Source organism: Puma concolor, chromosome C2 (assembly GCF_028749965.1).
Source record: "Puma concolor isolate L17-30 chromosome C2, mPumCon1.1.hap2, whole genome shotgun sequence".
NCBI classification, from domain to species: Eukaryota; Metazoa; Chordata; class Mammalia; order Carnivora; family Felidae; genus Puma; species Puma concolor.
Window position 1 is genome coordinate 45885387 of NC_141675.1, and position 16651 is coordinate 45902037.

Here is a 16651-nt window from a genome sequence, read left to right on the forward strand (position 1 = left end):
CCTCCGGGCGCGCCTCCCGCGGGGTCCCTCGGGACCGGCCGGGCCCGCCCCCGCGGCTCCGGCCTCTCAGTGCTCGCGGCAGGTGGCCCAGCATCTCCGTGCCCACGCCCCGAAGCGAGCGGGGAGCGCGGGCGGGTTGGATGACCAAGGTCTCCCCTGGAGGATCGCCTCCCTCCCTCCACACGCCCGGCGCAGGTGAGGTTTCCGGCCCAGGCCACGGGGACAGCGACCCCGGGGAGAGGTCGTGGCGGACCGCGCGGCCCACGGCCGGGAGAGGGGTCCTGCGGGCACCCCCTCCCTAGCCCAGTTTCACCCCAGGACCAACCCCGGCTCCGGGGCCCGCGGGCTGCGCGCTCTGCGGCTGCGAAAACCCGGAGAGGCGGATCGGAGCGCGCTCGCAGCCAACTCCTCCGCGGTCCGGCCGCCGAGCTGGGCATGCTCAGTGCGGCCGCCGCGCCGCCGTCCGCCAACTCGGAAGCTCGCGCTCCCGGGCCGTGGGGGCGAGAACGCCGGCGGCGGCGAGCCGGCGTCGCCCGCCGCCCCCAGACAGTGGCAAACTTCGCGGCGTCCCCGGAGCTCGCCAGGACGAGACTGATATCTCACAAATAAAAACCAGTCCAGTCCCCCCATCCCAGCCCGAATCATGGAGGCTGTGGCCGCTGGAGTGCCGCCGCCGCCAGCCCCTGCCCACTAGCCGGGGACCAACAGGTAAACTGTTGGGGGTGGGGTGGGTGGGAGGAGGAGCTGCGGCCGGGGGGTGGCGGCGGGTTGGAGGAGCCCGAGACGCCCGCGGGCTGGCTGCCCCCGTCGGCGCTCACAGCCCTCCCTCCTTCCCCCTTTTCCCCAGCCCCTAGAGGGGCAGCAAAGGGTTAAATCGGCCCCGCGCCACCGTGAGCACGGCCCCCTCCAGCCGCCGCGACCGCCAGCAGCGCGCCTCGGCGTCTGCCCAGAGCCGCCGAGGGGACCAGAGCCTCGGATGCGCCACCGGAGCCCGGCAGGCGTCTAGGAGGCACCGGCCGCTTACCCCAGTCCGCATCCCTGCCTCCCCCAACCCTCCAGGCCTCTCTCCCCCCGCCCCGGCCGGGTCCGCGCCCAGGTGGTGGGGTCTGCGGGGCGCGTAGCGGCGCGGGAAGGATCCCTGCCGTGGAAGAGGGGCGGGGGCGGGCTTCTCCGCAGTCTCTTCCCTGGGCTGGAGGGCCATCCTCACGTTGGGCGAGCACTCGAGCCACCCGCCTGGGCGCCAAGAAAAGTTTTTTTTTTTTTTCCCCCGTGCCCTTCCCCCACCTCCCACCCCTTGTCCGGCTGGGGTGGGTTTGGGTCCATTGGTGAAAAAAGTCACACGTTCCCATCAGCTGCTCCTCCCCCTGGGGACAGGGTGGGGGGGGGGGGCGGCGGGAGGCAGGCGCCGCGGGAGACCCGGGCGGACCTCCAGCCGCTCCGCCGCCGCCACCGGAGCAGTGCGTCCCGGGGCTGAAGCGCAGCCGGGTGCCCGCCGAAGACTGCCCCCATCAGTGCGTGTCTGCGTGCCGGGCAGCGGCAGCATCCAACCTGCTTTATTCCTGCCTGCAGCGCCACAGCGAGCGAGCGAGGAGGGGGAGAGAGGGAGTCTGTCTGCAAAGTGCTGCTCCCTGGTGCTCAGAGGCGGCTGCTCCAGCTCCAACTCTCATTCATTTCGCCGGTTAACATGAGAGATCATGGCCGCCTTCGGGCTTCTCAGCTATGAGCAGAGACCGCTGAAACGCCCCCGGCTCGGGCCGCCCGACGTCTACCCGCAGGACCCCAAGCAGAAGGAGGTAAAGGCGCCGGCGGCCTCCCCCGCAACTGGGGCCGTGCTCCGCAGCGCTGACCCGGGGCCAAGTTGGCCCAGCGGGCATCGCCGGCGCGGCGGGGGGAGGGCTGAGGAGGGGGGCCGGGCGGCGGGGGCCGGGCTGAGGGGCTGGGGGGGACCCCGGGCGGCGGAGACCCAGCGGCTGTCAGTCGCTGCGCTCCACTGGGGCGCTCGCTCTCCGGGTGCCGGGTCGCTTCCCGGTTATCGGGCCTTGCACGGCGCCGCTGGGTGCTTCACCGGGTTCCTCCTTGCCGAAACCCTCTTGCTTGCTCTCCCCCGCTTCTGCCTGCTTTATTTTTCTCCCCGCTGCTTCGGTAAATCCGCGTAAACTTTTTGAAAAATGTTGGAATGCAGCGCATCCTACACAGGTCTTACGTTTTGCGCCAGCTGAGCAGGGACGGTGGCGGGGGGGGGGGGGCGCGTGAGGGGGAGACCTTTTCTGTTCAAATTTTCCACTTGGGAGTGGAAGTCATATTTATCGAGGTGATAAATATTTAGCTCTTTGAACGTACTTCTTTCTGTATCCTCTTTTCCCTTTAAAAAATCAATATCAAGGGGAACCTGATTTTCGTCCCTAGAGGCGATTGGTTTAATTGCTGGAGGCTGTTTTGTATACGTAAAAGCAGACGGGTTACCTTGGAAGGGAAATATGTCCCGGGGATTTCTTATTTATTTGAACGCAATTGGAGAAACCTTGACTTGCCTTAGGTACAGTAGCTTCAATGTCTAGAGTAACCATGACGTTTTATAACCATTTATGTGTTTGTCAGTAGTTAACAAGTAATTATGTAACAACTCTCCGGTTATAATGATCACCCTTGGCTACACAATTTGCCCAGGGATTTGCCTTTTTTTTTTTTTTTTCTTTTTTCTTTTTAAAGATCACCTGCTACCCAGCTGTGCTTTCTGACTTTGCCAGCTGCAGCCCACCCCATCCTCTGTTTTCTTCGGCTAAAAACGAAGTGAGCACATTGCAGAACTTCTTTCTGGGAATCTGAAAACTCTCTATTAAAAGTTTGGAGGCCCACTGACATCACAGAAGCAGCTTTGTAAAGAAGGCGAGGAGGGGTCCTTAAGACTTCCTTTTTGATAAATGTATCTATTTCAGTAATAAAGGAAGAATGCTTGCTCTGGTTAAACTTCTGTTAATGTTTCTGAAAAATAAGGAGTGGCAATTCCTTTTAGAGGCATAAGCACATTAAGTATGTTTGAGAATCTTTGGAGTAAATCAGTTTGAAGCTGGGAAGGTTTTACAGGTGGTTCTCAGTTGAGGCTTAACACTAAGGATGGTTTGAAGAGATCTGGCCGATTCTTCCGTTCCCTGTTCTCCCTGGGGGTCCTCCCACCCGGAATAAAGTTAAGTGTTAAGGACTACAAATAACAGACACTAAGAGCCAACTGTAATGAAAATTAGTAACTTAAAAAAAGATCAGTGCCAGGAAATTTTTAAGGTTTTGGTGGGGACAGGAATACTGATTGGCTGATCTTTCTCATCTTGTAATTAATGTCTTGCCACATTTTCCAGAAGGCAGCGTAATTAATAGCATCTCTCTAGTTACGGCCTGGTCGTCTGGGATGCCACGTGGGCGTGTTAAGTGTTTATTCCTCAGGTCAGTGCTCATTTAGGATTGGGGCCCTGTGATTCTGGAAAAAATAAAATTTTGGATTTTAGGATTTTACAACATTTTATGGCATTCTAAAACTGGAAGTGACCTTAGAGTCTATTTTATGTAACTTCTTTTGACAAAGTGAAACTGAGGCCCAAGAAGGTTTGCCTGACTTAATCAAGGTGTATGATAGAGAAGCAGAGGATTTGGACCACCAAACCAGTCTTGTGTCAAGACTGATACTGTGTTAATTTATGCTAAATTGTGTGGTTCTGATACTACTCCCTTTCCCCCAAGACAGCCAATATTTCATCTCTCTGGAGCAGAGTTAGAGTTACATGTGACTGTAGCCAAATTTGAGTACAATATGGAACAGGTGCTTGGCTGTTCTTGCGTGGTGGTGTGGTGAACAGTGTTTCATAGGCTGCAGTTACTTATGTACTGACTCAAGATTTTTACCCTATCCCTGTATCACCTGTACTTTTATTCTAATATTTTCTTTAAGTTAATTTTTAAGAAACTTTTTTGTTTTCTAGGCAGCAATACGCATGAAGCCATGGATTCGCATATACATATATAATGCAAAATTTGTAATCAAATTGTTATATGTAGACATTAAATTTTTATTTGCTGGGTATTCAATATATGATTGTACATAATAAAACAAGCCTTATGACTATTGAAACTTCTAAAAGCTTATCTCTGCATTTAAGACCGTTGTTGTGTTCCATCAGAGATATGTGTGCCACGCTGTGGGAAGTGCTGATTTAATGAAGGAAGTATGGGCTTCCAACTTGGGCAGACCTGGATTTGGGTTCCGGTTCAGCCTCTTTGCAGTTGTGTGGCCTTGGGCAAGTTGCATAACTTCTCATTTGTAAATTAGTATAATTGTTCTATTCAGAAAACCTTCAAAACCCTGGCTACATTTGTGTGAGAAAAACCCTCCTCCTGGTGGAAGCTATTCTCATTACTATAGCTGTAACTTTTATTATTGTTAACGAGTGGTGGTAGTGTTCTGGAGAACAGCTCCTGGGAGATAGGATGGAACCCTTGAATGAAGGTCCCCTAAGGAGAAGGAGGGTCGGGTGGGGACAGCTGGAGGCTTTCACCTGCTTGATTGAGAGCTTGCCTGTGCATCAGCACTCCACAGGACTTTATTCTGTGTTGTGTTATAGTACTTTGTCTTTTGGAAACCGATTGTCCTCAAGCCTTGAGACAGAATCGGAAAACTGAGAGTCATCCTTGATTTCCCTTTCTTCCTTATCTTCCATAACTCATCTATCAGGACATCTTGTCTGGTCCAGTTTCCAAATATATTTCCAATCTATCTGCTCCCGAGTTTCACTAATATGCTTGACTTCCTTTCTGCTTCAGGCTGACTTTTCTCTGCTCCTGGGCTCATACACACGGTGATCGGTCTGCCTGGACACTTGTCTGCCCATCCATTCCTAACCTCCACCCCCCACCCTTCCTCCCTGCTCTTCTCACTTTAGCCTGTGGTTAGGAGGGTAGGCTCTGGAGCCCGTCTGGCTGGGTTTGAAACCTGGCTCTGCTATTTACAGACTCCATATTCTCCCCATGCCTCAATATCCCCTCTTGTAGAGTGGGGATGCGAATATACTGTCTACTCCATAGTGCTGTTGGAAGATGACATGGGTAATGGCACGTAAAGAATTTAGACTAGAGTCCGGCATAGATTTGACACCCAAATACGGTCAGAGTCTGCCTCTTCTTCATTTTTCAGGTCTCAGCCCAGTGACCTTCTCAGAGGCCTTTTTGGTATAAGCATGTAGTTTGTAATTTTGCATTTATTTGTATGCTGCCATTCCCCACTAAAGGGTCAATTTCTTGAGGGCACGGATGAGGGCTCTTTTAAGCATCACTAAAGTACCTGGCACCTAGTGTAGGATCCTCGGATCCTGAGGGCATGCATTCTTGGAATGTATGAATGAAAGTGGGAATGAATGAATAAAAAGAGGAAATCTGGTGATTGAGGGGTGTTAGGGACAGTCTAGTTTAACGGAGAAATTATCCTTGACTCCTAACCTTGGGGGTGACAAGGCTGAAAGCTAAATTAAACCCTAGAAGTAGGAAGGAAGAGGAGTTTACCCTGGGGTGGAAGAGGCCGAAACAGCTGAATAGTGTTTTCAGGAAGTCAAATTAGTGAGAAAAACAGTTTGGGTCAGTCGTGAGATTTCCAGGCATGAAGACCCGTAGAGTGCCAACCCCCCCCCCCCCCCCCCCCGGCAGGGGAGATTGGGGTGCGGTGGGAATGGTCTGGTGTGCAGTGCAGAGACTGCCCAAGGACAAGTACAGTAAAACTTGGGGAAGGAGCAGGGAGTTAACGAAGGTGGGTGGTGGGTGGTGTCTGCATGTGGATAGCCCAGAACAGCTGTTCTCAAACTTGACCTCTCCTGATCACCTGTAGGGGCTTGTTACAAACTGATGGCTGGGTTTTTGCGGTCCTGTAGTTCTGAGCCAGGGCTCAACAAGATGCCTGGTGATCTGATGGCTGCTGGTCCAGTCCCCGCTCTGGACCCTGACCCAGAGCGATGACATCCACTTCTGCAGAGGCTAAAGAGTTCTGCCTGATGCAGGTAGGGCAGGACTAGGCATCTGGTATGGCTAACGTTGCGGGAGTTTGGTTTAGCAGCCGGCTCAGCCGGGGTCTGGTGGGCTTTTCTCAGAAGTCGTGTCCTTTTCTCAGAAGTCGTGTCCTTTCGTACATCAAAGACAAGTCAGGAAGTCTCAGTCCCCCTCCAATGGCTTTCCATTACGCTTGGAATAAAACACGGATTCCTTACCTAGGCCTTCAAGGCCCTACCATCTGGTCCTTGCTCACTTCTGCAACCACTGCCGGTAGCTAAACCACCTGGCTTTGAGTTCTGGCTTCGTCACTTACTACCTTTTTGACTCCAGTCTCATTTGTGGAATGGGTTTCATGTTTGTTCCTACTACATGGGATTGTTGGAAAGATAAAATGAGATTTGAACCATGTCTGGCACGTAGTGCACAGTTCAGGCCACTACTATTGGGATTACCTCTCCCTTTTTAAAGGATCCCAGGACTTCCAGTGTATTTATAATATCCATAAGACCCTGCCCTTTGAGATCTGGCCTCTAGGCTTTGAGTCACCCCTTCCTGACTTGCTCATTCTCTCCTTGGCCGTGCAGTGGGACCACATGGGTGGGCTCTCTCCTTCCAACAGGCTCAAGTCTTTTGTGTCTATGTTCCTGTCCCTGACTGCCCCTGCAATCGTGTTTCCTGTCATTTGGCTCTTAGAGACTCCCTCCTTGTAACCCATCTTTGCTCATCCTTGCTAGCCCATTATCTTGTGTTAATAGGTTTTGCAGTGCTGGTTACTGTCTGAAATGGTTGCTGATTTTCTCCATGGTCTTCCACATGAGAAGTAGACTGCATGAGACTGGAGTCTTGTCTGTGATGTTTACAGTTTTGAGCTGCATAGTGCCTGGCATTAGACTAGGTGCTTAGTAAATAGTTCTTGCAGAAATTAATAAAATGCAGAAAGAATTTTTTTTTAACGTTTATTTATTTTTGAGACAGAGAGAGACAGAGCATGAACAGGGGAGGGGCAGAGAGAGAGGGAGACACAGAATCTGAAGCAGGCTTGAGACTCCGAGCTGTCAGCACAGAGCCCGACGCGGGGCTCGAGCTCATGGACCGTGAGATCATGACCTGAGCCGAAGTCGAACGCTTAACTGACTGAGCCACCCAGGCGCCCCAGAAAGAACTCTTAACAAGCAGTTGTATTTATAACATCTAACTGCCCCAATGCTTGTTTTATTTTGGCAAACCCTGCTTGCTTGTTAGCATGTAAAACTCTTAAAACACATTAAATGGTTATTGTAAAGACAGCTGGGGAGGTGGGGGTGAGGGGAGGTGAAAATGTGTTTCTTTATAATCTATGAGAGGGAGGATGTTGATGAAGTTGCCTAGGAAGAGAGGACAGGTTGACCAGTTGCCTGGGGGACCATAAGAGAAGGTTAGGGGAAAAGCTTCCTCCTGAGATTAATTGGCTGCCTGCATGGCCCCATCATAGACCTCCCTGAATACCAGTGTTCTGGGAAGAATATCTGTATGTTTAACTCTGGTCTCATGAGACTCTTAGGCCAGAATCAGTGTAGGAAACGCTGGGCCAGAGGCCCTGCTGCTTCCTGCTACTTACAGAAGTTTTGCTACCCAAACTTTGTGGCCAAAGAGTAGGAACCCATGTGGCTGTCATTTCTCAGTGTCTGCTAACACCTGCAGCAGAATCGTCAAAGATGCTTGTTAAACATGCAGATATAATGCCCCACCTAAGACTTGCTGAGTCAGAATTTCTGGGAAGGAAGCTGAGGAATTTGCATTTTAAACAAGCTTTCCAGGTGATTCCTAAGTATATTGTTTGAGAACAGTTGCTTTAGTTTGTGTGTTTATCTGTAGAAAATGTTGTAAACCAGACCCCCTCATTTACTACCTGCTTCCCACTATTTCATGTCTTAGAATCTTTAGACAAATATACCACTTGAAGTATTAATACCTTTTGATAGAAAATAGTGAGAATGAGTTTAGCCACTACCCTCCTCCACCCCCAAAGTTCTGTTCTAATGACCATGGTTTCCAGCATAGGCTTGTTTCCTATCTGCTGTACACGGTTTATAGCAGAGTGGAATGCCCTGCCTTGCCCTTGAAGTATCCACAGCCCCCTCCTGTGTGCACTTGGCTAAACTGGGGCATAGGGGAGCAGGTCTTGCTTTGTCCACGAGGATGTTCTTTGACCTTGTTTGGGGCAGCGGAGTTTTATGTTTGACTGTGGGCCTGGACTCTAAACTGGGCTCTTTAGGGACTCATGTAAAACCATTAATTTCTGGTGCAGCCACTGTGAAGTTCAAGGACCACAAAGTGAGGTCTGGAAGGCAAACTGTGTTGGGTGAGCACTAGGTAGGAGAGGATGAGGATGAACAGAGTCCTAGGATTGTAGTTGAGCAGGTGCCTTTTGTAGGTGTGTGCATATACACATGAAAACAAAGCAGAAGCAGGAGGGAGTAAGTGGAAGTGGAAACTCCCAAGAATTGTGATGTATTTCTTCTGCACTTCTCCCTTAATGAAGTTCTGAATCCCACTTGTGAGGCTCCTTGACAGACTAGGAAGGAAGTAGAGAAGTTGGAGGGGTCTGTAAGAATGAACACGATTAAAGTTCTCCTTAGCAGCATTCTCTGAGCAGCGGTGAAAGGAGCTAGTTGACTTAGCCTGGGGAAAAGCTGACCTCAGGGTGTGAGTGGGGAAAGCCACGTGGAGGGAAGAAGTCCAAGGGCAGTGTGGAGGGAGGTGTCTACCTCCTACACATTCCTCCCTGAGAAGGGAACATGAAAACACTTGACTTCTAATTGTCTTTAGATAATGTCTGAAGCTGGCGATGGTGAGAAGAAAGTTCATTATATTATTCTCTTTCTGTGTTTTGGGAAATTTACATAATAAAGAAAAATGTCATTATATTACAAAATAGCATGATTTCTACCTAAAAATTTATATCTACATAATATAGAAGGATTATCACCCACGGGCAAACAGTTGTTATCTCTCAAGGATGGGATTAGAGGTGATTATTTTCTTTTTGTACTAATATTTATTCCAAACTATAAAGATAAGTGTGTACTGCTGTTGTCATTGGAGGAAATGACTTAGTAATTAGGTAACTTTGGTTGGGTTTACAGGAGTGGGTCTTTGTTGTTGGTTCCAAACTAAGATAGAACTCCTTCAGCTGATGCATAGGCAGAGGGGTCTGGGAGGGTGTAGATTTATATATGTACACATCTGATGCCACCATAAGTGTGGTGAGGTCGGGGTTAGGGCTGTTTGCGTGAGCATTCCAGCTCTGTCCACCACTTGAACTGTGTGATTTGGATTGCGGTGTCATTTTCCTCACCTATGAGTTGGGGAGAATCCCTAATCATCTAGATTGTTTTATTAATTCATTTTTTATTTAAAACTTTTAAAAAATGTTTGTTTCTTTTTAAGAGAGCGAGCAAGACAGAGTGTGAGCAAAAGAGGGGCAGAGAAAGAGGGAGACAAAGAATCTGAAGCAGGCTCCAGACTCTGAACTGACAGCACAGAGCCCGGGACAGAACTTGAACTCATGAACCACAAGATCATGACCTGAGCAAAGTAGGATGCTTAACCTACTGAGCCACCTAGACGCTCCTATTTTTTTTTTTTTTTTTTTTTTTTTAAGTTTGTTTATTGAGAGAGAGATGCGAGGAGAGAGAAGGAATGAATCCCAAGCAGGTCCCATGCTGTCATTGCACAGCCGGACTCAGGGTTCCATCTCACAAACCATGAGATCATGACCTGAGCCCAATTCAAGATTGGGACGCTGAACTGACTGAGCCACCCAGGCACCCCTCATGTACATGTACATTGTTTTAAATGTGAAGGAGCATGGGGCACCTGGGTGGCACAGTTGGTTGAGCATCCAACTTCGGCTCAGGTCATCTCACAAAGTACATGAGTTTGAGCCCACATCAGGCTCTCAGCTGTCCCCGCAGAGCCCACTTCAGATCCTCCGTCCCCCCCGCACTGTCTCTGCCCCTCTTATGCTTGTGCTGTCTCTCAAAAATTAACCTTAAAAAAATGTGAAGGAGCATCATAAACTTAAATTGTTATCAACTGTTGAGGTATAAATTCAGTGTGGTGTGCTGGAGCAGGCACGTACCAACTGATGATTAAAATGTTAGGACTTTGATTAGCTGGTTCATATATTGGTAACTTGAACTCTGGCATAATGGGAGTATTTACACCAAGGAAATGGGCAAATGTTACAAGTTAGGTCTTTTTTTGTTTGTTTGTTTCTTTAATGTTATTCTTTGAGGGAGAGAGCTTGCACGCGTGTGCTCGCACAAGCGGGGGAGGGGCAGAGAGAATCCCAAGCAGGCTCCAGGATCTCAGCTGTTGGCACAGAGCCAGATGTGGGGCTTGAACTCAGAATCTTGAGATTGGCCTTAGCCAAAGTTGGACACTTAACCAACTGAGCACCCAGGCACCCCTCCCACCTCTCCATTTTTTAAAGGTAGTTGTTAAACATTTATCAGCATACTATTTGGGTGTGTTTGTACTTGGCACTTTGTTGACTACTTGATGATTATTCTCATCCTGGGATTCCCTTATCTGCTACCTACAAATTTTTTTTCAAAGCCAGACCCTCATTTACTTACCTAACCTGTCTTGCAGCTTGGAGTGAGCATATGACTTAATTTTGGCTAAAGAGAGTTAATGGAAATCTACCTTAGGACTTCTGGAGAAGAATTTTTTTCTCACTGAAAAAAGTGTAGGCACAGGAGCAGCTGACCTCTCTTAATGGTCCGATAGCTCCTTAGTTTTCTATCTTTGGGAAAGTAATTAAAGGGTATGATTGTTGGAGCTAGGGCATCTGTCTTGTGACCATGAGGCAACAAGCCTAGGAATGAAAAGCCAACACATGAGGAGGCAGTTGAATGGCTTTATGAAATTGTGAAGCTACTGAACTGACTTTAGGACCACCTCTCCCTGGACTTGTTAAGTAATCAAGTCATTATGGACCAGTTGTCAATTTGCTGCAGCTAAAAGCATTCTCATGTTGTCATGGTAGTTTTCATTTATATATTGGCACCTGGAATAATCACAGTGTGAGCCCTTCCTTTTGTTTGTTTATTATTTATTTTCTCACTCTCTCCAGAGAATGCTCATCCCCAAAGTCTCCTACTCTCTGGCTTAATGGGTATATATAGCAAGGGACAGAGAGCGCCTGTGTCTTGTCTGTTAGGCAGTAAGTTTTGCCCCATGCCTATCGGAAGCTTAGAGGAAGTGGAAATGGCTTCTTCATTTATTTCCATCTGTGTCAGAAAGTGTTTAGGCAGAAGGAAGAGCCCTGACCTCTTTTGTTTGGAGGGAAAGATTCTATGGATCTATAGCATTTTGGGGGGAAACATGTTTAGAGCTAGAAGGGAACTTAGAGATGGGTTGCTCTCATTTAATAGAAAAGGAAATTGAGTCCCAGGGAGGTTAAAGTGACTTGTTAAGGCAGATCTGGGCCAAGCACTTGGGTGCCCTGATTTGTTCTTGCAACTTTTCTTGGCCTCCCTTAGGTACACAGTCTTTGCTTCTGGTAAACACCCTCACGTTGTCCTGGCAATGAAAATTACTCTGCATTTGGGGGCACCTAGTATCTCTGTGAGAGCTGGGGACTGTTTAGTTCACCATTTGATCTTAGAGCTTGCCAGAATCTTTATTGGGGTCTCTGGGCAGAGAGAAGAATACTCTGGAAGTTCAGGCGCCCTGTGTTTTTTGGTGGAAGGTTCCCAGCGTATCTATGGCCTCTGGTGTAGATGGCTCTGGCATTGGCATTGATGGGCTCTGCGTGTTCTTGGCTGAGATACTCTTATTTCTGGGTAAGCTCTGTTAGAGATATAGACAGGTGTACCAGTTGCCTGCTTCCAGGGAGCACACTTGTGTTCTATATAAATGGATCCCCCTTAGTTATGACCTGCTGTGGCCTTGAGGAGAATTTCACCCTCTCGGTTTTATTTTCCATGTTTTGAGGGAAGCGTTGCTGTATATATATGCATGCCAAACAAATTGAGCCATTATTATTGAGCACTTTGTAGGCCCTTTGCCAGCCGGGAGGGTAGGGCCTAAAACTTCTTGCCTATGTTCCCGGCTTTGAACACAGCACCTGGCCCCTACCTAGGACTCAAACTTTTTTCTATGAGTAAATGGGACAATAAACAAATGGTAGGAGCATTGGTCCTGGACCTCCAAAGACTTCAGTATAGGATAGTGGTTTTCATTTGAGAGTGATTCCCCCTTCCCCTAGGGGAAATTGGTAGTATCTGCAGAACTTTGGGTTGTTATAACTCCGTGTGGCCAAGTGCATATATATACATGCTGCTACTGACATCTAGTAGGTAGAAGCCAGGATTGTTTGTGACCTTCTCTAATACTTTGCCCCCACCAAGGATTATCTGGCCTTAAATGTCAGTAGTTCCAAGGCTGAGAAACCCTGGTCTACAGGAAGTGATAGACCTGTAACTCAGGAATACAATGTTTCAGATACTCTTTGAGAGGAATGTACAAAGTCCTGTGGAAACAGGTGGGAGTGACTTTTTTTTTTTTTTTCTTGATGGGACCTACTATAGGAGGTTTTTGAGTCTGGGACTTGAAGGATGTGTAGGAGTGGATGGGGCTGAGGATGTGGAAGAAAATTAATTTTGGGGTAGAGGGAGCAGCTTGTGCAAAAGGCCAGAAGGAATGTGGGATGGGCTGTGGGCTTTGGGCCTGAGGCGTGGTGTGGGATATGCTGGGGGAAGCTGGGTTGGAGTGGGAGAGAAAGGTGAGATCACGTTACGGGGGCCTTTGCTGTGTTAAGGCGTTTGGATATTATAGCGGGGGTGGTGAGGTGCCGTTCCAGGGTGTGAAGTTAAACGGATGAGACTGAGATGACTAATGTTTGCAGTTTGAGGGGACAGTGGCTCTGAGGGTCTTATTGAGGCAACAAGACTGAGTAGCCAGGTGGTCACTGACATCCCATGTCTGGGGGTGGATGTATTATTTTCTTGCAGCTTCCATAACAAGTTTCCACAGACCAGGTGGCTTAAAATAATGGAAATGTATTCTCTCGCAGCTTTGGAGGCCATGAGTCCAAAGGGAGTGTTGGTGGGGTTGCGCTCCCTCTGGAGGCTCTAGGGGAAGATCCTCCCTTTCCTCTTCTAGTCTCTCTTGGCCCCAGTGTTCTTGGCTTCTTTGTGGACATCTCTGTCGGATTTCCGCCTCCTGCTTCACGTGGCCTGTTCAGTGTGTGTCTCTTTGTTGGGTGTGCCTTATATGGACACTCTTGCTGCATTCAGGGCCTACCTGGGTAATCCTGGATGATCTCATCTCAAGATCTTTAACATAATTACATCTGTAAAGACCCTTTTCCAAAATAAGATAACATTTACAGGTTCTGGGATTTGATGTGGGTATCCTTTAGGGGTCTGTTTTTTTGGCCAACAGGGCTTGAGAAGAAGGAGGAGAGGATTTAAGAGATTATTTCGGTGGCAGAATTGATAAAGTGGATGTGTGAGGTAAAAGAGAGGAGTACAAGAATATACCAGCATTTTTAGCTTAGGTTAGTGGTTCCCACACTTTCTGATCTTAGGGTCCCTTTATAATCTTAAACATTATTGAGAATCCCATAGAGCTTTTGTTTGTGTAGGATACACTTGAAATTTACTTTATTAGAAATTAAAACTGAAAAATTAAAAAAAAATATATCCATTTAACTGCAATAATAAACCAGCGTCTTGTTAAAATGTTTTTTATGAACAGTAACTTGTTACTGTGGCATTGTTTTACGTTTTTGCAAATCTCTTTAATGTCTAGACTCTCAAATCTAGTTCTCCATTCAGTCTCTTATAACATGTTGTGTTGAAAGATATGAAGGAGATTAGGCCTCACGTGGATGGGTAGTTGGGAAGTTCTTGGGAACCACAGAGGACTTGAACCTGGAGTCCACTGGCTCACACAGTTGGGTAAGTCGATCGATGGTGGTCCCGAAGCCATCATAGGAAACAAAAGAACTTATTTTTCTTCCAAGGGTGGTGAAGGTGGGGGTGGAGAGAATGAGAGCATTTCTGAATGTTTTCAGTTTGAGAGAACTCTTGGGATTCCAGGTTGAAATGTATAGTAGCTGAAGCTGGAATTACGGATTTGGGTGTGTTATGTGTGTAGATATTTCAAGTCATGGCAGTGATTACCTGTTGAGTGTGCAGAGATGGAGAAGCAGGCTTAGGATGGAACTTTTCAGGGCTGTACATCCTGAAGAGGGCACTTGTTAAGGAGATGGGTATGGGGTGATGGGTGGCCCAAGAGGAGTGGTAACATAGGGTGAGGTTCCAGCTATGTTGGTAGCCTCTTAGTTTAGCAGTTTCTCGCCTCAGGACCTTTGCACATGTGCTTTCTGCTGTCTGGTTGCCTTATTCTCTTCATCACTGAGAAGTGCTTGTTTTCTCCTCAACACTCAATGCCATTTGTGTTTGATTTGTTTCTTATCTGCTCTGTCTCCCAACCAGTAGAAGTTCCATGAAGCAGGGACCATGTCCGTTTCACCCCGCGCCCCCCGATCTCCAGAAGTCAGGAGAGGGTCTGGTGTATGGTAAAAGTTAAATACCTATGTCTTGACAGGATCTGGCAACCAGACAGTCATTATTCAGCCAATGGTTATTAGAAGCCTGGTACAGGGCATGGGGATACCAGGAAGTGTAAGACATGGTTTCTACCCTTGAGGGACTTTGGAGGGGTGATACTCCTGTACACTGGGTGGCAAAGTCACTGAAAGTTTTAGTGGGGTGGTGGCAACAAATGAGGGAGGGGTCAGTTTTTGTGAGGGATTAGAAGTCTTCAAGGAATGGGGGTGTTTTCCGGATGACAAGGCCTTCTGGGCAGATGGTATGAGGAAAGGCACAGAGATGGGAAATAGGACATGATCTTCAGGTCAATTGCAAATAGTTCACTAAGGTGAGAGTATATTCAGTCAATAAGCTGAACATGCCTATAGATTTTTTTGGGAGATTGAGAGAGAAGTAGATCTTGAAACTACCGGAGAGAGAGGGGTATCTGCTGAGTGAGACGGACTTTGTCCTGGGGCCAGGGGATTGAGGTCCCAAGGGGAGGGACACCTTATGCGTGGTGTTAAAGATTACTGCCTCTGAGAAAGGAAAGGAGGCAGGACTTATCTGGGGCTTGCTGTTTATCCTGAATTTTCTACAGGCATTTTCAGAGTCCGTTTTAATGTGCGAAGATTTTCCTCAGCAGGAACAAACTTAGCCTTCAACCCACATCCAGCATGCTACAGTTTAGCTATGCAAATGCTGCCTTATTGTCAATTAAAATTTGGTAGAATTTGCTGCTTTCCTCTTCCAGCCATTTCATTCATGGATTAATCTAATGAGGTTGTTGAGATTAGGACCATTTGAGGCATTGGCAACAGTGAAGAACTAATAAAAATGTATTTTGTCTGAAGTGTCATTGGGATTTTTTTGCTAAGATACTGGTTTACGTAGAAGCACGGAGGCCCTATCAAAATTAGGTCCAAAGCATTGCTAAATAATTTACCTTTCTCCTGAGTTGTGTGAGGAAGATTAATATTGACATTACTCAGTTGTTTTTGTTTTTATTTATTCTATTTTATTTATTTTTTAGAGAGGGAATGAGCATGTGAGCATGTGCGAGCAGGGTAGGGGTAGAGCAGGGGAGATAGAATCCCAAGCAGGCTCCACGCCCGGAGCCCAGAACCCAGAGCCCCATGTGGGGCTGTATCCCAAAACCCTGGGATCATGGCCTGAGCCAAAATCAAGAGTTGGATGCTCAACTGACCGAGACATCCAGGCACCCGTTTTTGTTTTTCTTTTTCTTTTTCTTTTAAAGCTTCACACAGTGCTGTGTTGGCAGTATGGAAAATACTTTTGGGGTCAGAGCTGTTTTTACTCCTTGGTCAGTTTTAGACTAAATGTCAGCTCCCTCTTAAAAAAAAGATTCTTTATGAATTGGAGATACTATTTACATTTTGACTACTCACATGAAATCTGCTTTTATATCATTATTAAGTAATCAAAATGTTTTTGAAATTATATTTTCATTTACTTAGTACTTGATATATACCTCCCACTGTGCTAGGTGATGTGGGGGTGTAGAAAAGAAATAGAAGTCTGCTTCTGTCCCCTCTAGAACAGTGCTTCTCAAAATATCTGTGTTGAGGGACCAGTTTTTTTTTTTAATTAATTTTCAATCTGTTGCAGAATGATAGAAATATGATTAAAATGAATTACTAGAAAAATACAGCTTGAATGTAGAGGCAATGTCAAATTGCTGTAAAATTTTCCAAACACTTTTAGTTTTTGCATCTTTCTTTTTGAGGGCCAGTAACAGCTATGGACCACACTGAATAGCACTGCTCAAGAAATTAACATCTGGGGGCTCCTGGGAGGCTCAGTCAGTTAAGCATCCATCCGACTCTTGGTTTTGGCTCAGGTCATGATCTCACGGTTTGTGAGTTCAGACCCCACACTGGGCTCTGTGCTGACAGTGTGGATGGAGCCTGCTTGGGATTCTCTATCTCCTCTTCTCTCTGCCTCTCCCCCATGCACACTGTCTCTGTCTCTCTCAAATAAATAATCTCCAATAAATATTTAAAAACAAGAAATTA

At 47.5% G+C, this 16651-nt stretch overlaps 1 protein-coding gene across 1 annotated transcript in view; it reads left to right on the forward strand.

The window, feature by feature from the left end:
- The first annotated feature begins 505 nt into the window (after positions 1-505).
- MED12L (mediator complex subunit 12L) overlaps positions 506-16651 on the forward strand; it is a 340943-nt gene continuing 324797 nt past the window's right edge. Inside the window, exons 1-3 of the mRNA XM_086674526.1 lie at positions 506-708; positions 848-1084; positions 1570-1793. Coding sequence (XP_086530652.1) covers positions 1695-1793 — 99 coding nt within the window. The 5' untranslated portion in view covers positions 506-708; positions 848-1084; positions 1570-1694. The remainder of the gene's footprint in view (positions 709-847; positions 1085-1569; positions 1794-16651) is intronic.